A 21429-nucleotide genomic window follows, 5' to 3' on the forward strand; every position below is an offset into this window, starting at 1 on the left:
GTTTGGTTTGTTGTTGTTTGCCTAGGTCTTTGTCTAGGGGCCCATAGACTCGGACCATCTTCTGCTTTCTCTGGTACATTACCAGGGAGCTGGATCAGAAGTGGAGCAGCCAGGATCTGAACCAGCACCCATTTGGGATGCCAACACTGCAGGTGGCGACTTTACTCACTATGCCATGACACTGGACCCTAGCCTGTACCTTTTAACTGGGGAATTGAGGCCATTTACATCCAAGGTGACTATTCATAAGTAATGACTTGGTCTTGCCATTTTTCCATACATATTTCCATTGTTTACTTGAATTTCTTTGGTGGTACTTTTACTGGTGATTTTCTGCCTTCACATTCTTTCATAGTGATGGCTACCTTTCTGTGTTTCTGTGTGTAGCACATGCTTAAGCATCTTTTGTAAGGCTGGACAAATGTTGACAAATTTAGTCAATTTCCCTCTGTTATGGAAGGTCTTTTTTTTTTTAACCTTCATTCATAAATGTGAGCTTTGCAGGGTACAGTATTCTGGATTAATAGTTTTTTCTCTTAAGACTTGGACCATATCTCACCATTCTCTCTAGCCTTTAGGGTTTCTGATGAGAAGTCAGCTGTGAATCTAATTGGAGATACTTTGAAAGTAATCTGGTGTTTCTCCATTGTGCATTTTAGAGTCTTTTCTTTATGTTTTACTGTGGAAATTTTGACGACAATGTGTTGTGATGAAGATCTTTTCTGATCATGTCTGTTAGGAGTTCTATGTGCTTCCTCTACTTGAACATCCCTTTCTTTCTCCAAATTGGGGAAAACTTCTGGAATTATTTCACAAATAGGCTTTCTAGTCCATTCTCTGTTTCCCTACTTTCAGGAACTCATAAGACATCTATGTTGGGTCATTTGATAGCATCCCATAAATTTCCAACTCTGTTTTTAAGTTTTCTAATTTCTTCTTCTTCTTCTCCTTCTCCTTTTTTTTTTTTTTTTTTGTCTGACTGAAAGATTTCCTCCAAAGATTTGTCTTCTAGTTCACATATTCTTTCTTCTGCCTCACCAAGTCTGCCCTTAAGGCTTTCCACCACATTTTTATTCGATCTATTGAATTATTCATTTCTAAGATTTCATTTGGATTTCTCTTTAAAAATCTCAATTTCATGGGAAAAATTTTCATTCATGTCATGTATTGTTTTCTTTAGTTTGTGGATTTGCTTTTGATTGCTTTTGAGTAATCTTATGATTAATTTTTTAATTCTATTTCCAGCATTTCTACAATCTCTTCATCTTCCCATTCTAATATTGAAATGTTATTGTGTTCCTGTGAAGTGGAGGGGCAGGGGGGAGTTGTGGTATCTTCCTTATTCTTGTTTCTTGAATTTCTGCATTTATTGTTAGGCATTTTTGGAGTTGATTTTTTTTTCTCTGATGGCTTTTGACTTTGAGCTATGCCTCTGTGGCTTAGTGGAATTTCTGTACTTTCAGTGAATACTAAGAAGTCTGACGTGGTTGTGGCTGGGGAGCTCTGGTCAGTGCTCCAGAGTGGGGCAAGTTTCCAGAGTAACACCCAAGTTGGGCGTGGTAGATCTCCTCTTGTTAACAGAAGGGGGAAAATAGTCACCTCTGTTTTTGTGAGGTCACCCTCACCTCCACTCTTTCAAGCTGAGCAATGCCTGGGTGTCAGCTCTCAGTGTGTTCAACCCTCATGCACCACTGTATGAACTACACAAATGATCTGCACAGTCCTCACTGTGAGCACAGTTCCCACTGCATTGACTTGCACCAGGCAACCAATGAGCTCTGAGCATGTGGAGCAGCACACAGTGATTGCCCAGAGTTCCAGCTACACCCTACACCTTCTCATGTAAGCACTGAGTCCCCATGGTCTCAGCATACAAAACTCCCACTGTTGCTGAGTGCAGAGGTTTTGCTCTGCCCTGCCAACCTGTCCAGTAAGCAGAGAGGCAGGTGTTACCTGAGCCAGCTCTGCTTAGGTATATTGACCCTGGAAGGCTGGGGTCACCTTACAGTCCTATGTTTGTGCCCAGCTACCTCCCAGCTAGGCTCAAAATCAGTGGGGACTGCAGATTTTTCCCTCTACCAGAATCTCTGGATCACATGTGTATATAAGAGCCACTCTCTGAATGTTGCTCTCTCCCCTCCACTGCCATCAGTATTGAAGAGAAGATCTGTCTCAGCCAGTTGCTGTGGGCACAAAGTCTTCTGCAGCTCCTGCCCAAGCCCAAAATGACACCCGCCCTTTCTCAGCAGGGCAGCGGGCACTGCTGTTGGGAATCTGGGGCAAGATAAATGTGCCCCCTCTACTTCCACTGGGTCCGCAGACAACCATTAGCAACCACTAGCCCCCAGGCCTCTGGTCCAGACTCACACCATGCTCTTCCCCCAGCTATATCACCATGGTTTGCTGCAGTCTAGTCTCACCTCTGTTTCTGTCTTCAAGGTGATCTCTGGCTCCTAGCTGTTGCAGTCATGTGTTGTATTGATGTTTGTGCTGCATGTCCGCACCTTCCACACAAGTACATGCAGTTCCTGTTACTCTTGTAGGATTTCTAGTGTGGTTTTCTCTCCAATTCTCCCTGGAATCTTTGGGTTTTATTTCTATTCAGTCACTTCTTTGAACATGTTTTTACAAAAAAGTAATTAGTTTGAAAGTGTGTGTGTGTGTGTGTGTGTGAGTGAGAGAGAGAGAGAGAGAAGGGGGAGGGAGGGAGAGAGGGAGAGAGGGAGAGTTTCCATCTGCTGGTTTATTTCCCCAGTGCCTGCCTGGTCTGGGCTAGGTTGAAGACAGAAGCCAAGAGTTCCATCTGGGTCCCCTATGTGGGTTGCAGGGACTCACATAATTGAGCCATCATCTGCTGCCTCCCTGGATGCACATTATTAGCAGGAAGCTGTATGAGAAGCAGTGTAGCTTCCAATATGGAATGTGGGCATCTCAAGTGGCAGTTTAACACAGTATGCCACAATGCCTGTCCACTTTGAACATACCTCTGTGCCTATCTCCTCATCTGTAAAATAGAGAATTATTTCAGAACTATATTGAAGCTGCTAAAATGAAAAAAAAATTAAAAGATAAGTTTATTTTGGCATTATATGCTGAAATCCATGCATATGAAGAAGTCTTCAAAAGGTTATTAGAAAATGTGTATTATAAAAAAGTATGCATGGATTTCAAATTTTTTGAATCAAAATAAAATTATTTTTAAACTCCGTTTTCCCCACAAAATTTTTAAAGTATCCTTGTAGATGTCAATTAGAAACTTAGATAGATCTCTTTACAGTATTCACTGCTTTTGTTGCAGAAGTTTTCAGTGAAGGAAAATCAGAAGTTGCTGCAAAAATCCACTAGTATTTCTATCTCCATTGATAATCACAGTTAACATCTAAGCTCTGCTTAGAGAATTTACTGTCTATTCAATTAAGCAGATGAAGCTGGAACTAAAACATGTAAACTCTTCAGTAACTTGAACTTTTAGACATTTTTCTATGCCAATACTTTCCTACCATATAATTTAATATATTAATAGTTGCCTATAGTTTACAGTATGAGTATTCCAGTATTGGTGAAACAATGTCTTATGTTTACATGGCTGAACTCTTCAAAATATTTTCATACAACCTGTTAATAACTCTCTCAAGATTCATTGCAGCTGGGAGAGTATCAGCTTGTTAGGATCCTTTTGTTTCAGAAAGAAGACAAAGATAGGATTGGGGGTCTGGCTCCAAGTGGTTTAAGGAAGTCTTTCATGAAGAAATGGTTGAGAATTAGACAAAATTTATGACCTAATAGTTTAAAACTAGGGATACAATGAAGAAAGTCTTAACTAAATTGATGAGCAAGCTATTTGACCAGGTGGCAGATCATAGTCTACAATAACTTAGGCTTGGAGAATTTTTTTTTAATTAGACAGGCAGAGTTAGACAGTGAAAGAGAAAGAGAGAGAGACAAAGATTTTCCTTCCGTTGGTTCACCTCCGAAATGGCCGCCATGGCCGGCGCGCTGCGCCAATTCGAAGCCAGGAGCCAGGTGCTTCCTCCTGGTCTCCCATGCGGGTGCAGGGCCCAAGCACTTGGGCCATCCTCCACTGCCTTCCTGGGTCACAGCAGAGAGCTGGAATGGAAGAGGAGCAACCGGGACTAGAACCAGGCGCCCACATGGGATGCCAGCCGATTAACCAAGTGAGCCATGGTGCCGGCCCAGGAGAATTTTTCTAAGGCAGACAATACTTACTGATTTGTGGTCTTGTATACTCTGTGCAGAGTTTATACAGAAAAGTCTTTTATGTTGACCACCATAGATTTTAAAATTCATTTTCTACAAGGCAGACAGAATGAACTTCATGGGACAGTAATGTTACACCTATTCTTAAGTTCTTTCAGTGTTTCCACACTGTTCTTCACACAGTTTTAAGTGTCCCCTGAGTTTTCCCCTGCCCACTTCTGCAGACATGTTTTGCTGACTACATGTTGCCCAGATTTGACTTCATTCACTTTTTCGAATTTGTTATGTTATACCTAGTAGGATGCTCTTCCCTGTATTTTATGTTTCATTTCATTATCTCTCGTTTTGGGGATCCTTGTTTGCTCAACCTTTCTTACAAAGACCCTCTGTGTGTACACCATCAAAACAAGTATTCTACTTTCTCACAGATTGTGATTTCTTCCTTTATATTTATTTTTTAATTAATTAATATCAATTTGTCCCACTCAAAAGTAAATGCTAAAAATGGGGACATTATTTTCTCTACATTATATTCTCAGAGCACCTGGGGTCTTCAAAAAGTTTACAGAGAATTCATGCTATAAAAAACATGCATGGATTTCAAATTTTTTGACTCAAACTTACCTTTCAATTCTTTCTACAAATGTTCAGCAATACACTCACACACACATACAAATTTATAGGCTGAATACTGCAAAATTAATGACATCATTCTTCACATTCAAGCTTCAGGGGTGCTTTATTGTCTGTTACTTTGTTCTTTGACAACACTCCCAGCTTAATTGCCTCCACCTTCAAGAACACTTTTCACTCTTAAATTGAGAACATATTTTCCTTGTTAAATAAACTAAGCAGTTGTGAAAAAGAGGTGTTGCTTGCCAATAAACCATTAATTGAGGTTTCCTTCTCCCCATGGGTGTAATAAATGAATAAAACAGCATTAAAATGGAAGGATTTTAAAGAGACATGTGCATGACCTTTTCCAGTGGTATTGCCATAGTTTGCAGAATCTCAGTATCTATTGCCTTTATTGACTAGAAGTAAGACACGTGTATGTGTTAGGGAGGTGTGTTTTGGGGGTAAGGGACACTGGTAGTGTGAAGTGCCAGTGGTAAACTGGTTTCTTTTTATTCATTTAACTTAACAGATTTGCTCTGACTAGAGATGGGCAATCTGAAACACAGCCAACTCCCAGTTGCCACATCAATGGAGAGCAGCATATTATAGAGACTAAAACACAATCATAATCCAAACTATATATTTTCATTCATTCATTAAAATTGATACCTCGGCTTTGAGTTATGTTAGATTTGTACAGGACTTCTGAATTTAAGAACTCTATACATTTTCATTTAAATACAGTGGGCTAATATTCAGTTCTTACATTACAAGAAGTTCGTTTCTTTGGTCCAGAGCAGAGTTTCCATGTTATCAGCAACTCTGCTCTATTAAGTCTTGAAGTCTTTTAGGTACTGCAGGCTGAGAAAGGTTCTGCAGTCTTCAACATGGTGCCTACAATATTGCCCTTGGAATTGCTTCTTGGTCATTCAGAAACTGTGAAGAACATTAAAGAACACACACGGGTATTCTTCATGGCCAGGGTCTGGGAGTGGCATGCAATCACATCTGCTCACATTCCTTTGCCCAAAAGTTAGCATCTTAATGCAGGGAAATCTGATGCTTGTACCACAGCTATGCATTCAGCTCCAAACCAATTAGGAAAGCATGATGAAGCAGATTTTGTGGATAGGTTTAGCCACATGCACTATGTAATCAGGCAAATAGAGTTTTAAAACTTCTTTCTACTTTTTGAAGTATTCAATGAGCAAATCTATAACCAAGTCTGGGAAGGAATACAGCAGAGGAACAAGAAATAGCAGGGCCTTGATGATCTAGCACATGAATAAGTAGTAATTATATAGTAATAAATTAGCTGGGCCTTTCAAAATGTAAGTGGGACAGGAGTAGTACAATGATACAGGTTTGGTGATAATAGATTGTGAAAATATATTCTAAAATCTATCCTGTCTAAAATCCATATTATATACCTGATACAAAGCATATAGCCAATTTTTAAAATTTATTTTAATTTTGATTTGAAAGGAAGAGAAAGAGAAAGAAACACTTTTCATTTGCTGATTACTCCCAATGTTGGATGTGACTGTGCCAGATCAAAACCAGGAGCCTGTAACTCAATGCAGGTGGCAGGGACCCAAGTACTTGAGCAATCACTTGCTGCCTCACAGGGAAGCAGAGCCAGGACTCGAACCAGGCACTCTGATAGGATACGCAAGCATTCTAAGTAGTTTCTTAACTCTGTACCAAATTCCCGCCCCTTATGTTGCCAACTCTTGCCATCAGGTAATTTAAGGCTTTGGTTCTTAGAAAAAAAAATGTTTTGAGAATAAAGAATGATGATGGCCGGCACCGTGGCTCACTTGGCTAATCCTCCGCCTGCGGCACCAGCACCCCGGGTTCTAGTCCCAGTTGGGGCGGCGGGTTCTAGTCCCGGTTGCTCTTCTTCCAGTCCATCTCTCTGCTGTGGCCCAGGAAGGCAGTGGAGGATGGCCCAAGTGCTTGGGCCCTGCACCTATATGGGAGACCAGGAGGAAGCACCTGGCTCCTGGCTTCGGATCAGTGCAGCGCTGTCCATGGTGGCCATTAGGGGAGTGAACCAACGGAAGGGGAAGACCTTTCTTTCTGTCTCACTGTCTATAACTCTCTCTCTCTCTCTTTTGCTCATTGTCTAACTCTGCCTGTCCAAAAAAAAAAAAAAAAAAGAGAGAGAGAGAGAATAAAGAATGATGAGGGAGATGATGCCATCTTCTAATGTTATATTAACTAAAAGATGGGTGTTGGTACAGGAGCAGACAAATGGAACATAACAGACAGTAATAAAACAATCCAGTATATAAAAGAATGTATGATTTTTTTTAAAAAACAAGTTCTTTTCAGTAAGCTGGAAATGACGCACTATTCAGTTAACGCATTGTCAAGACTAGCTATCTGATCTTCTGTATATTAAGATAATCGAAAATGAATCTTGATGTGAATGGAAGGGGAGAGGGAGTGGGAAAGGGGAGGGTTGTTGGTGGGAGGGACGGTATGGGGGGGGAAGCCATTGTAACCCATGAGTCGTACTTTGGAAATTTATATTCATTAAATAAAAGATAAAAAAAAAAAGACTAGCTATCCATTTGAAGGGTAAAATGAAAGTAGATGCCTTATACAATTCACATAAGTAAATCCCAGACAGGTAAAAATACTAACTATAGTTAGTATAGCAATATACTATACTAGCAATTTACATCCACTGTCCCTGCCCCACTCCTTGATTATAAATCCACTGTGCTAGCAGGAGTCAGGTCAGTCCAATTTTCCTCCCCACTTCAAAATCTGGCCATTTTCATGGCCCCTTTTGAATAAAGTATGTGTCATCATCTTTACTAAGTTTTATTAATAATTTTCTCTTTAACAACTCCCTGTTCATGCCTCCCTCTGCCATTCTGTTCTTGGGAGCAGTCAGTTAGGCATGTATGATGAAATGTAAATACATCTGTCTCTAAACCAAAGAATAACATCTTATGTTATCCTGTTAAAGGGTCTACATGTTTTATTTAACTCTGTTTTGTTTGATTCCTGAAATGATGTCAAAGTACAACTCAAAAAATGGTCTTTGATTTTAAGGAGTTTCATACATCAGAAATAATTGTAAATAACTGTTTTAATAATATAATTTAATGATATAAATATTTTAATGAGTCCATAATACAGATCAAAGAACACAGATTAAGCAAAAGTATTGGCATAAAAGTATATATGTGTATACACTTATTGTCTAATAATACATTATTCAAATCAGTTGTTTATTACATTGCACAAGTATCATAACCATTTATAATTCGTAGTTTAAATAACTGAGATAAATCGCATAATTAAGTAGACTTCATTACCTGAATTTTTAAGAAATGATTTTCTTCCCAGTTATAAAACTTTCTTTTATCCTAATTTATTGCTTTAATTTTACTTCTTCTGTTTCATTTTTATATTCAGGAAAGAATATTAAGTTACTATAACCTGGAGTCACATTACTAAATATTTACACATTCAAAATCTTTTTCCAAGACCAAATTCGGTGTTTTTTTTTTTTCAAGTTATAGACCAATCATTACTGTTTAGACAGCATGCTTCTTCCATTGGTGTAGTTTTTGGTATCATGTTTCTCTGAATATTTTACACCAAACCTTTCTTGCTTTATATGGCTGATATTTCAAAACACATACAAACTTCAATTCTGCTATAATGAGCGCTAAAATATAGGAACATCTTGAGTACTTTAACAGAAGCTCCGTCCTTAGCAGAACAGCATTTCCCAGATCAGAAAATAAGAGAATTCTGATTATGTAGGACCCCGGGCAAGGCAATTTATTAACAGCCGCTGAGAGCAAGCAACAGAGCCTTTACATCTTAGATTCTCTGTAACTTCAAGTTACATTTTATCCTCCAGCTGTGAAATTTTAAGTTCATGATGTAATACTAAGGATGAGTTTATGAGCAATGGGAACGCAGGGATTAAGTGAAACAAAAGACAGTAATTTGTAAAGGACTCCCTAACGCTTTTGTTTTACGTGTGGCTCTAAATGTGCAACTGCATAATTTATTCAAGACCTAGAACTGGAAGCAAGGCCCAGAAGTTGTTTTAATAATCAAAAGTAATTTATCTATTTTAAATGCGATGTAGTATTATTTTCCTGTTTACCGGAAACAACAGCAGACATGCTTAAGAGCAAGGCATATTCTTGCACCCTTAAGTGGGTTTTCAGAGAGCCATCTACGGGGGATACTCCCGTGCCACCCCTATCGGGCGGATCTCTGCGCATGTAAGTAAAGCACACAGGACTCCTTTCCTTTTTGCCTTCGCAAAGCGAAACGGGCAGGACACGTTCACGTGATGCGAGTGACGTCACCCCACAGGGTCCCGTGACCCACACCAACCTTCCCGCTACTCCGCCCCCGCCGTCAGAGCGGGGAGTCTCGCGAGAGGCCGCCTTACTACCAGAACTTGCCGAGCTTACCGGGGAGTTTCTCTGAGGAGGAGGGAAGGTGTGGCTGAGTCGCGGAGTTTTTTGCTTTCTTTCTGTTCACGTCCGTGGCTGGGGCAGAGGCCTTCGCGGATGGCCCGAGTCTGAGCAGCCCACTGGGAAAACAGCAGGGGAGATGGCCAGGGAGGTGCCAGTGAAAGCTGAAGTGAAACGTGGCGCACGGGCCGTCCTCGCCCCTGGCTGAAGGGGCTGCGGGGGAGGGAGAAAACCCTCCCTGGGCGCCCGCGAGCCGCGGCGTACGTGGCCTCGGCCGGGTGGGGCCCCGACAGACGCTGGGAGGTTGTGGGAAGCCGCGACCCTTCTTCAGTTGCCCACATCCGGCGCCTACCGTGTCGGCGCCGAGCGGCGCCCAGTCCAAGTGGCAGCGCCCCTGGCCGCGCGACCCCGGGGGCACTGTGGCCCGGAGCCGGCCTAGAGGTCCCTAGGGTCCCACGCCCCAAACGGGAGAGTGGGTAATTTTTGCGAGCCCCGGCTGCAGCCTGGCACAGTCCACGAGTTGCCCCGCATCGTCCCTCTCCCTGAGCCCCCACCCCCCCACTTTGGGCAGGAGCCTGCCTGAGGGTTGAAATGGGCGATCTTGACTTCTCGCCTCGGTCACCTAAACCCTTCCACAGTCCCTCCGCCTGCACGTCCTCCACCCATCTAGTTTCTCCGTCTGTGGAGCCCGGAGAGGGAGGCAGCGCTGCGAAGGGACGGGGCTTGGAGTCGCTAGAGGGAGGTGTGGGACCGGCGAGGAGGGGGCTTCGCGAGGGAGGGGTCGGGCAGGCGGAGGGAGCGGCGGGAGGAGGCGCTGGCGCAGGAGGCGGAGGCCTGGGGACGGCGGAGAGGCTTCGCTCGAGCCCCGGCGCTCCTTCTCTCGTTTCGCCGTCGCCAAGCCGCGCGGGCTCGTCGGCAGAGCGAGGCCGCCGAGGTGCCCGTCCCCGCCGGCGCCGGAGGGAGGCTGGTCCCGGGCGCGCACGCTCGGCCGAGCCCCGGCGCGCCTGCTGACAGCTGCAGCTGGGCTCTAGCGCTCGGCGGCCTCGGCCCCTCCGCACTCCGCCCCCTCGGACTCCCTCCCCTCCACCTCTACAGCTCCTGCCCCCGGTGCGGATCGTTTCGCAACTGCTCGCCTCTCGCCCCGTGCTTCGCTGCTTTTCCATTCCCTCGCCCCTTCTTCTTGAGTACTTTGCCCGCCCCTGCCTCTGGGGAGAGGGGCTCCGGAGGGCACGAGTGGAGCGGCCAGAGGAGGAAGCAAGGCCCCGCAGCAGGAGGAGACTCGGCGGGCCGTGGGGAGGAGACCCCACGCCACCCTTTCTGGCCATCTCCCCTCCCGCCCCGCCCCTGCGCACACTCCCTGGCGGGCGAGCTACTTTCGGACGAGGAAAGTGAGGGCGGCCCTGGGTGACAGCGCCGCGGGGCCAGTCCCGGGGAAGCCGCGCGCCTGCTCGCGTCTCGTCCGTCGCGCTCCTAGCCAGGGCACAGCCGCGACCGAGGATGGCTTCAACCACCACCTGCACCAGGTTCACGGACGAGTATCAGCTTTTCGAGGAGCTCGGAAAGTAAGAGCCTTTGCCCGGGATCACACGTCCCCTTTCCAGCAGAGGGCGGGTCGCCTTGCCCCCGACCCGCCGGCCTCCCGGCAAGGGGCGAGGGAGTTTGGGTGACCGGAGGAGCGGGAGGAGGGCCCCTGGGATGTCGCTTCAGGGAAGGTGCTGTCTTAGTGAGCGGAGGCGACGGAGAAGGGAAGAGCCCGCTCCCTGGACCGTGGCCCCTTCTGATAATCGTAGCCCACCGGCTGCGCTCCCCCACCCAGTCTTTCCCCGAGAGACTTGGTGAATTTACGGTCTCTGCAGTTGTAGCTGTCATCCTGACAAGCGCGTGTGTGTGTTGTGTGTGTGTGTGTGTGTGTGTGTTTGGAGGGGAAACACAAACCCACGTAGGATGCAACATAGATCACGTTTTCTGTAAACAGAGATGCCTCCTGGTCAGCCGGCGGGTCGGCGGTGTGACCCAGGTTCGGGTGGGAACTCTGTGCCATAGACGGTGCCATTTTTATTGATGCCGAAAGTTCAACTCGGTTTGGTGTCGCGTCTGCTTCGCATCCCAGTAGTTGTTCAGAAAAGGGGCCCCCAACAGAACGCAGCCCTGCCCCATAGCCTCTGTTACTCCGCGCTGGATTACTGGCCCACCATCATTTTAACTGGGGTTTACGTGCGCACCTTTGCGTTCTCTGGGAGGATTTATTTATGTACAGGCAGCGGAAAAAGCACTCTGGAGACCCGGGGAGCGCTTCCCCAGAGTAGCCTAGCGTTGTGGAAAATGACCTCCTGTATCTAACAGGCAGAACTACCTCGGGATGATAAGGGGATCGAAGACCTACCGAGGACCAGTTTGCACAGGGACCTAGGGGCTGAGCCATGAATGTTGATTTATGTAGCATCAAACCAAAATTCAATTTCAATACCTCTAGTTTCCACTAGTACTTAATGCGTGTGTTGTTGGTTTGTACAGTTGAACTAAAGGAAATGTAAATATTTTTATAATGTAATGAAAATTATGTCCATATATTTTGCTGCTGTTAAAACATGGAGAATATGTCGGAAGAGCAGCTTAATTCAAATCTCTCCCCTCCCCCATCCCGAAACCGGGCACAGAGAAATCACCATACCAGGATTTTTTTAAAACCCACACAAATGTGCTCAAGATTTCCATTTTAATGAAAATGATCATCATACTTCCTTACTTAGAGACACATTAATTTTTTTCTCTACTAAAATAAATAGGCAGCAGATTTTTGCTGCTCCTCCTCAGCTCTGTTTTTGCAGGGTTTTCTCAGAGCATTTGGTGCCCTGTGAGTGTAAATTGTAAAATGTTTTCAAATTTTATGTGCAAACAAGAGTGGTCATAATCGGCACTTCCTTTTATTTTGTTGATTAATAATGTGAGCTCCCAGTTGATTAAGATTTACTTTTATCCATCAATACTAAAGAAGGTCCGTGTTTCCAGGAAGGATTGTTCATTTTCTGGAATGTTGCATTGATAGTTAACAATCAATCAACTAAAATCAATAAAAGTGCTCAGAATTTAAATTTTTAATGCCTTATTTGATTTTATTGATGACCTGCTAATTATTGGTTTCCAGGGGGGCATTCTCAGTGGTGAGAAGATGTATGAAAATCCCTACTGGACAAGAATATGCTGCCAAAATTATCAACACCAAAAAGCTTTCTGCTAGGGGTGGGTATTTGGAATCATATAAATCATATATATTTGTTTGTCATGTTGATTGTTGGTTGTGTTGTATGTAAATACATCATGTGGTTATGATAGAATTTTAGGCTTAGATACCAGATTATATATTGAGATTCATTTTCTTCCTGAATGTCTGTTGGTCTGTACAGTTTAAAAATAAATATATGTCTCATTATTGAATACAAATTCTCTTATGAGCAGTAGCAGCAATAATTATATCTCAAGCAAAAAAAGTCACTAAGTACATTTTGCTTTTATCTCTAGTGTAAAATGACTATTAGAAGAACCCTAGAACGAAAAAATATAAGTCTCACAACTATTATTATTCCCTTTTGCTTTTAAGAAGAAAAATAGGTCAGAGCTCAGTTGAATCATATATTCGATTGTAGTTACACTTGAACTTAATTCATCAAGGTATATTTAACAGTAATGGCTTCGGGAGGGATAAAATTAATGATTACTGTATTCTAGGAAGCTCAGCTTCATTTCTGATGTTTCTTTGTACCATTCAGACCTTTCCTTTGTCTTCCACATTAAGACTTCACAAGGTATCATGTAATATATTTTACACATGCAGTGATAAGCCACAGAGATAATTCATACTCATAAAATAGCTGTTGACATTAGCAAAAAAAACTTGGAGGGCTCTCACTGCATTCTTTTTTATTTTGGTGAATTCATGTAAAAGTACTTACACTGACATGTTAGGCATTCCCGAATTGTGAGCATGTGTCTTAAGGTATTTCCATGGGAACTTCTGGTTTGATGAAGTAAAAGTGAAATTAAAATGAGCAAAGTACCATAGTGTAAACCCATCTCCGTGACCTGGTTTATTTTAAGTAATGAGAGAAGAAATTCCACTAGGGTTAGTTTTCCTCATTTAATACATCTTTTAAAAAGTGCTTGGTACTACTGTCCTGCTATCATTGCCTCAGGCCTCTGTCACAGTTAATTTGTCTTTGAGTATATTGCAAATTCTACTTTTGACATGTACTTTATATTTAGGTTGGCATTTCAGTTAATTCATTGGAATGGGATTCTGTTGTACCTTTCTTCAGCTGATTCTAACATCATTCTGAGAAAAATCTGTATGCTAATATAACCAGCACCATAGAATCTGGTATGACAACGAATGAGAAGCATGTTATATTAATTTTGTTCCTCTATTAGTTTCTACTCCACAGGAAGGTGTTCACAGTGAGGAGTTGCTAAACTATAAATGCTAATTTGCTTACAGAAAGGAAAAGAAAAGAAAGGAAGAATGAAAATGCATAGTCAAATTATTTCAATGCTTATACTATTTTTTCCTGTATGTTAGCTACTTTTGGCAGTGGTGGAGGTGTCACTTCTTTTGATGGTATTACAACTTCTATTCCAAATCTCTTAGTGGCTTTACATTTTCTCTAAAAACAGATCAGTCTAGTTGTTCACTTTTACTAACCTCATTAGTTAGAGGCACCTCTACATCCTCCCAGCTCTGAAACTACTTCAGAATGGCAAATACACTGTCCCTGCTCAGGTACACATTTTCTTTTGCCTTCAATCTATGCAAGATAAATCTTCTCTAGCCAGATGGAATTTCTTCTCCTTGCCTTTCTGCCAGTGTTCCTTACCTGCTTACACTCTGTTTCAAGCATCTAAAGCCTTCAATCCCTTCTGAATTTAATGATTGTAATTATTCCAACTATGTTTAGGGAAACTAACTAAGGTGAAGAATTAGAAGACATTCTGCTTCTTTTTCTCTACAATTTTTATGACTTTGGTAATTTTTCATTTTTAAAAATACTTTAAAACTGTATTTTTCATTTTAATCGAAAGGCAGGAGACAGAGAGACAGAGGCACATGGGTAGCGAATTTCTATCCATTGTTGTATTCTCCAAAAGCCAACACAGCCAGGGCTGGGACAGGCAAAAGCCAGCCCAGAAGTCATTGTGGGTCTCCTGTGTGGATGGCAGGAATCCTGGTACTAGATATATCATCTGTTGCCTCCCACGGTGGGCATTAGCAGGAAGCTGGAATCAGAAGCAAAGAAAGGACTCTAACTCAGATACTCCGATATAGGGTGAGGGAGTTTCAAGTAGCATTTTAAGCACTGTGCCAAAGGTGTAACTTGCTTTGTGTTAACCTGCCTAAGTGAGCTTATGATGAACATCATTGGTGCTGGGTTTGAATTCTGATTCTGGTAATCACTAGTCATGTCATCTTGTGTAGTTTGCCTATTTTCTCTAAACCTCATGTTTTCCTGTTTATAATCTGTAAGATGGGCTAATAATAGAATCCTTCCTTTATAGGGATTTTTTTTTTTTTTTTTGTGAAGTACAAGAGTTACTTTGGTGTAGAAGAACGTCTACCATGTAATATGCAGTCAGGAATATTATCTGCTGTTATTGTATGATGAGGTTTTTATAATGATCAAATCAGATTACTTATATGAAAGAACTTGACAATTATAAATCTAGTTGCAGCCTTGATTTAGTTTTGAGAACCCAGTTTGAATCTTTGTCCTTAGGATATAAATTTTATTCAGTCATTTATCTTTAATGGATGCCAGACTTTTTATCAATAAAATGGTAAAACATACCCAGAGAGGTTCATGGAATATTTTTGGGAATTGGTGAATTTTATGAGTCACTTCTTAAATAGCAAAGTTCAGTATCAATTTTACCTAGGTCTGATCACTTGTAAATTGTAGTACTCTTTCTTCAAAATGGTCAGTAACTTTATTTTATACTGTTATATCAATTAGAACTGGTTATGGTTTTTAAAAATAATTTTTAAAACAGATTATTTGAGGCCGGCGCCGCGGCTCACTAGGCTAATCCTCCGCCTAGCGGCGCCGGCACACCGGGTTCTAGTCCCGGTTGGGGCGCCGGATTCTGTCCCGGTTGCCCCTCTTCCAGGCCAGCTTCTGCTGTGGCCAGGGAGTGCAGTGGAGGATGGCCTAGGTGCTTGGGCCCTGCACCCCATGGGAGACCAGGAAATGCACCTGGCTCCTGGCTCCTGCCATCAGATCAGCATGGTGCGCCAGCCGCAGCGCACCGGCCGTGGCAGCCATTGGAGGGTGAACCAACGGCAAAGGAAGACCTTTCTCTCTGTCTCTCTCTCTCACTGTCCACTCCGCCTGTCAAAAAAAAACAAAAAACAAAAAACAAAAAAAAAAAAAAAAAAAACCAGATTATTTGAAAGGCAGAGTTACAGAGAGAAGAGAGACAGAGAAAGAGTCAGGTACCTTCCATCTGCTGGTTCACTCTCCAAATGGCTGCAGTGGTAGGCGCTGGACCAGGCCTAAGCCAGGAGCCAGGAACTCCATCTGGGTCTCCCACATGGGTGGCAAGGGTGCTAGCACTCTGGCTATCTTCTCCTTTTTTCCAAGGCCCATTAGAAGGGAACTGGATTGGAAGTGGAGCATCAGGGATTTGAACCAGCATTCATATGGGATGTTGCTGATGCAGGTGGTGGCTTAACCAGCTAAACCACAATACTAGCCCAAAAGATTATGGTACATTTGTATCTCTGAATGTGTATATTTATTTAACCTATACCAAAATTAAATTGTAAGCTCTTGAAGAAAAATATCATACTTTGATTTTTTCAATATAAAATTCAAAGTATAATCATGCATCACTTAAAAAGGATATGTTCTGGGGAACACACTGCTAGGCCATTTCACCACTTTACGATCATGGTAGTGTGTTACAGAATGTACTTAAGCAAACTAAGATGGCTTTGACCTCACTAGGTGATATAATCTTATGGAAGGGGCTGACGCTGTGGCCCAACGGGTTAATGCCCTGGCCTCAAGTGCCAGCATCCCATATAGGCGTTAGTTCGAGACCCAGCTGCTCTACTTTCAATCCAGCTCTTTGCTATGGCCTGGGAAAGCAGTGGAAGATGCCCAAGTCCTTGGGCCCCTGCACCCGCGTAGGAGACCTGGAGGAAGCTACTGGTTTTTGGCTTCAGATCGGTGTAGCTCTGGCAGTTGCGGCCAACTGGGGAATGAACCACCGGATGAAAGACCTCTCTCTGCCTCTCCTCTCTCTGTGTAACTCTGACTTTCAAAAAAATAAATAAATCTTTTAAAAAAAAAAATCTTATGGGAAAACCCTTGTATATGCACTCCATTGTTGTTACGGGGAAAGTGAAAATTTTGACAGAATTGAGATTATAGAAGGAGCTCAATATAGAGATTAGGATCACATGTGGATGTTATGATTTGTAAAGGAGTTGAATAACTGATTTTCTCCTAAAAACAAGCAACTACTGAAAGTAAATCTGTAAAACTATATTAAGAACATGTGTTCTAAAATGCATATTTTCTTTTAATAACACCCCTTTCTGAGAATATAATGATCTGAAAAAACTTTTTTTTTAGATTTATTTATTTTATTTGAATATCAGAGTTGAAGGGAGAGGAGTATCTTTTATTTGCTGGTTCAGTCCCCAGATGGCACAATGGCCAGGGCTGAGCCAGGCTGAAGCCAGGAGCCAAGAGCCTCCTCTGGGTCTCACCTATGAGTAACAGGGGCCCAAGTGCTTGGACCATCTTTTGCTGTGTTCCCAGGCCTATAGGAGTGAGCTGGATCAGAAGTGAGGCAGCAGGAACAGGTATTGGTACCCATATGGAATGCTGACATCTCAGTTGGTGGCTTTACTCATTAATGGAACTACACCGGCCCATGAAAAAAACTTTTTGTAGAAAAATTTTTAAAATGATGATTAGGCTAATGTGGAAAAATTGCAAAAAGCTTGCTAGCTTCTTAAGGTACTGATTTTTGGGAGCTGCATATGAAATTTTTTGGAGCATATTTTTTTCTTGCAAATTTTTCTTGTATTATTTGCAATTCCATGTGTTTATAAATCTACATCTTAAACTTATTTGTAGTAAAGACCATTTAGTCATATAACTCAATTAAGGTTCTTTAAATGTAATATTACAATGGAAGAAAAGAGTTGTTGTCAATATATACAGGACCTTCGCTGGCACTACGGCTCACTTGGCTAATCTTCCACCTGCAGCACTGGCACCCCGGGTTCTAATCCCGGTTGGGGCGCTGGATTCTGTTCCAGTTGCTCCTCTTCCAGTCCAGCTCTCTGCTGTGGCCCAGGAAGGCAGTTGAGGATGGCACAAGTGCTTGGGCCCTGCACCCGCATGGGAGACCAGGTAGAAGCACCTGGCTCCTTGCTTCGGATTGGCACAGCACACCGGCCATAGTGGCCATTTTGGGGGTGAACCAATGGAAAAGGAAGACCTTTCTCTCTGTCTCTCTCTCTCTCTCTCACTAACTCTGCCTGTCAAAAAAAAAAAAAAAAATATATATATATATATATATGTATACAGGACCTTGAGGGAATTGTCAAAAATTTGGCTACATTTCTGCACAGATTTATACATCCAACTCTACAGTTACCCAGGCATTTTTCCATGCTTAGATATTTTTAATGGATTTCCAGCAGACAGTTTCAGTTGCATTTCCTCTCAGCTGTTAGTCACACACACCATATTTGGGAGACTCAGAATCTACTCAGGAGTTTCTTTCCTTCTGTGTTAGCACATGCATCTACAGAACATCCCTTATACTATACTGAGCAGGTAGAGAAATACTGTCATCATATATTATTTAACTTCTTTTTTAAGCTAAAATAATATTGTAGAAACACCTCAAATGTCTGTTAATTTACATATAATTTATATCTTTTAAAATGTTATTTTGGTGACATAGGAATAGAAGGTATGCTTACCAAGTGGTGAATAATGATAACACATTTCTCTTTCTTTTTCACCATGAGAATTAGAAGTTATATTATTTTGATATCAGATATTTAGATTAGTACAGAACAAATACTGATTAGTTTTTTTTTTTTTTTTTTTTTTTTTTTGACAGGCAGAGTGGACAGTGAGAGAGAGAGACAGAGAGAAAGGCCTTCCTTTTTGCCGTTGGTTCACCCTCCAATGGCCGCCTCGGCCAGCGCACTGCGGCCGGCGCACCACGCTGATCCGATGGCAGGAGCCAGGTACTTCTCCTGGTCTCCCATGGGGTGCAGGGCCCAAGTACTTGAGCCGTCCTCCACTGCACTCCCTGGCCACAGCAGAGAGCTGGCCTGGAAGAGGGGCAACCGGGACAGAATCCGGTGCCCCGACCGGGACTAGAACCTGGTGTGCCAGCACAGCAAGGCGGAGGATTAGCCTAGTGAGCCATGGCGCCGGCCAGTTCTGCTGTTTTTATAGTCTATTTGGACATGTTTGGAATGGTAAACTGGTGCCAGAATATGTAAAATCCAGAAGGAGCTGTGATTACTACAGTTCAGAATCCACTGCACTGATGGTTCTGATAGCAGATGTCTGTATGAATAACCCATGTAATTTATTCAGCATTTTAAAGCATCTTGATTATAAAATATTTTATATGATAATAATGACTTCTTGGCATTCATCTTCTCATACATTTCTTAATTGCTAGAACCACTTATTACATGATAAATCAGAGGTCAGTGTTCTTCTAAAATATAATAAATTATCATATAACTATGAAATAATATGTGCCAATATAAGTGTATTTTACCTCTCTATACCATTGCTAATATTAAGAAGGAGTTTTCTTTTATATTTCTGCAAAACTTCAGTTATAATACAGTTAGGTCTTTTTATATTCTCTGATTTTACTTGTTTTGTTAATTCTTATAGTGGTGATATTACTTGAATATTAATGAGAACTTAATAAAATTCTGTAATCAAGCAAACAAAATTAGTATTGTGTATATATCTCTAAGCAGTCTTTTTTATAATATAGTGCAGATGTAAAATAAAACTAACACCACTTGTTACTTTTAATTTTTTTTACATCCAGACAGTCCAGAAATTACTCTAATTTCTCAACCTCTTGGTACATGTGTGGAATTAGAAATAGAATTGAGACTGCATAGATGAACTAAAGTTCTGATTATACAGTATTGATTTAGCAATTTAAAACTATTTGAGAAAATTAATGTTTGAAAGTTTTGTGGCTAGGTTGGTGTTTTAAGAAAAAATTAATATATAATTTTTATTTTCATATGTGGACTTGGCACAACTCTTCAGTTATTGGGCCCAGAAGTGGCATGTATTATCTTTATTTTGTGTCCTGTAGTTCAGATAACTTAACATTTAAATTTCTGTATAGGCCTTGATATTAGATGACTATTTCCTTTTGATTAATGAAAATAGTTCTAATATTTGAAACTTACTAGGAAATAAAATAATAAAAAGTTGTATCAGCACTGTTAGGAAATTATAAAAATCCTTTCTGTATTACAGCAAGATTAAATAAGGCAACCTTAATAAGGAATGTGGTGGTCGTTCCATACTGTGTTATTAATGCATGTCAATCTTTGCCTGACTGTGTGAGATCAGCCTCCCACCCAAGAACTTTTTGATTGTTCATACCATTGAATTAACACTTTTCATTTCCTTTGAAATATGGAACCGACCCATTGCAAAAATTAAAACTCAAGTAAGTCACCTTTTATGAGTCCTTTTGATATTGGGAGTTATGAATCAATTACTGGAGATTTTGTCCATTAATATTTCCTGATGTATGATTGTAGATGATAGCTTAGCAAATGAGATAGTGTTTGGGAAGGCTGCAGTGGAACTCTGTGCAGAGCCTTCTGAAAGCATGTAGACAGGAACTCAGAGAGGTTGGTATCACTGAGATTTCCTAAGAGATTCGTGTGTGAGGTTGTGTTTTGAATGACTTAGGTGAGCCTGATAGAGAAAGGAGAAATGCTTGTCCAGGCAGAATAGCAGCATATCCAGAGTAACTGAGAAAGTTCTGTCTGCACCTTCCAAATGGAATGAATATACCCTGGAGTGTTAAGAGCCTCCTAGGACCCATTCAGGCTGCCTCTCTTGTCAGGTCCACCTTCTCTTCTCTAGCCAGAAGTAATTTTTCTCTCATCCTTTGTTTTTTGAATCCTCTTCATGAATGAATGTGATGCTAGATTTTAATTTTAATTTAAAAGAAAATACTCACCATGTCCTCCTCCCACTGCTAGGTACTGGATAAATAAAAGCAAAAGATAAGTTCCTTACTTTCAAGGTGAAGCAGATTCAGGTTGATAAGGGTCACAGTGGAAGTATTCACTGGGTGAAAGGTATATGGAGATAACTGCTATGTTGATGAAAGGTCAACAAGACTTTCTACAAGGGCTGGAGTTTGAACTGGGGATTGAAGATAATGAGTTTTGTGCTTAAAGATACATAGAAAGGAAATAAAGTAGTAAGTGTTATGAAAAATATTGGAGAGAAGCAAGAAAATTGGAAAGCATAAAAGTGAACTTGAGATACTTTCTAACCGTTGGTGATCAAGAGTTTCATGAAATCAAAGTGATAAAAAGACATGGGGATTTTTTTTTTTTTTTACTGTGAATCATTACATGTGGCAAGCTGTGTTGGAAGATATTAATAAGGTGGATTGTGGGATTTTACAGTGCTGAATCATTAAGGATGAACAGCTGATAAGGGAGGAATAATTAATTTCTTATGACTTCACATTTTGCTTTATTTAGTCTTGAGGCAAAAGAAAGAAAAATTAAAAGTGACTAAGAAAATAAAGGACTGGATGATAATTAGAATTATTTTAAAAGGCAACATTATCAAAGTGCCCTAGAGAATCCTGTTTGTATTTATAACCCAGAAAATCTAGTCTCTCTACAGCTGTAATAGTGGATTAATTACCACTGAAAAAAGTTATAGGTTTCTGGTCAAAATCAAAAGTAAGATGTCTGAAAATGGTATTGACATTATTTACCACCTGAATACACAGTCTTGAGAATATTGCCTGCCTGAAACCCTTCACAGATATTTATTGAATAAATGTATTATCTTATGATTAATTAATG

The 21429-nt window shown here is 41.5% G+C and overlaps 2 protein-coding genes across 51 annotated transcripts in view; one reads left to right on the forward strand and one right to left on the reverse strand.

The window, feature by feature from the left end:
* LOC127483154 (uncharacterized) overlaps window positions 1–10621 on the reverse strand; it is a 193741-nt gene extending 183120 nt beyond the window's left edge. For all 10 annotated transcript variants that reach the window (XR_016212293.1, XM_089302895.1, XM_089302893.1 and 7 more), the window contains exon 1: window positions 9294–10621. Coding sequence is in view for 9 of the 10 variants with exons in the window: in XM_089302895.1 (XP_089159021.1) it covers window positions 9294–10621 (1328 nt within the window). In the remaining variant the exon portion in view is untranslated. The remainder of the gene's footprint in view (window positions 1–9293) is intronic.
* CAMK2D (calcium/calmodulin dependent protein kinase II delta) overlaps window positions 10091–21429 on the forward strand; it is a 332678-nt gene continuing 321339 nt past the window's right edge. For 35 of the 41 annotated variants that reach the window (XM_089301697.1, XM_089301705.1, XM_089301704.1 and 32 more), the window contains exons 1-2: window positions 10091–10858; window positions 12442–12536. In XM_089301697.1, coding sequence (XP_089157823.1) covers window positions 10794–10858; window positions 12442–12536 — 160 coding nt within the window. In that variant the 5' untranslated portion in view covers window positions 10091–10793. 41 annotated transcript variants of the gene reach the window in all.

Source organism: Oryctolagus cuniculus, chromosome 8, assembly GCF_051225735.1.
Source record: "Oryctolagus cuniculus isolate XC-2025 breed Fujian yellow rabbit chromosome 8, ASM5122573v1, whole genome shotgun sequence".
NCBI classification, from domain to species: domain Eukaryota; kingdom Metazoa; phylum Chordata; class Mammalia; order Lagomorpha; family Leporidae; genus Oryctolagus; species Oryctolagus cuniculus.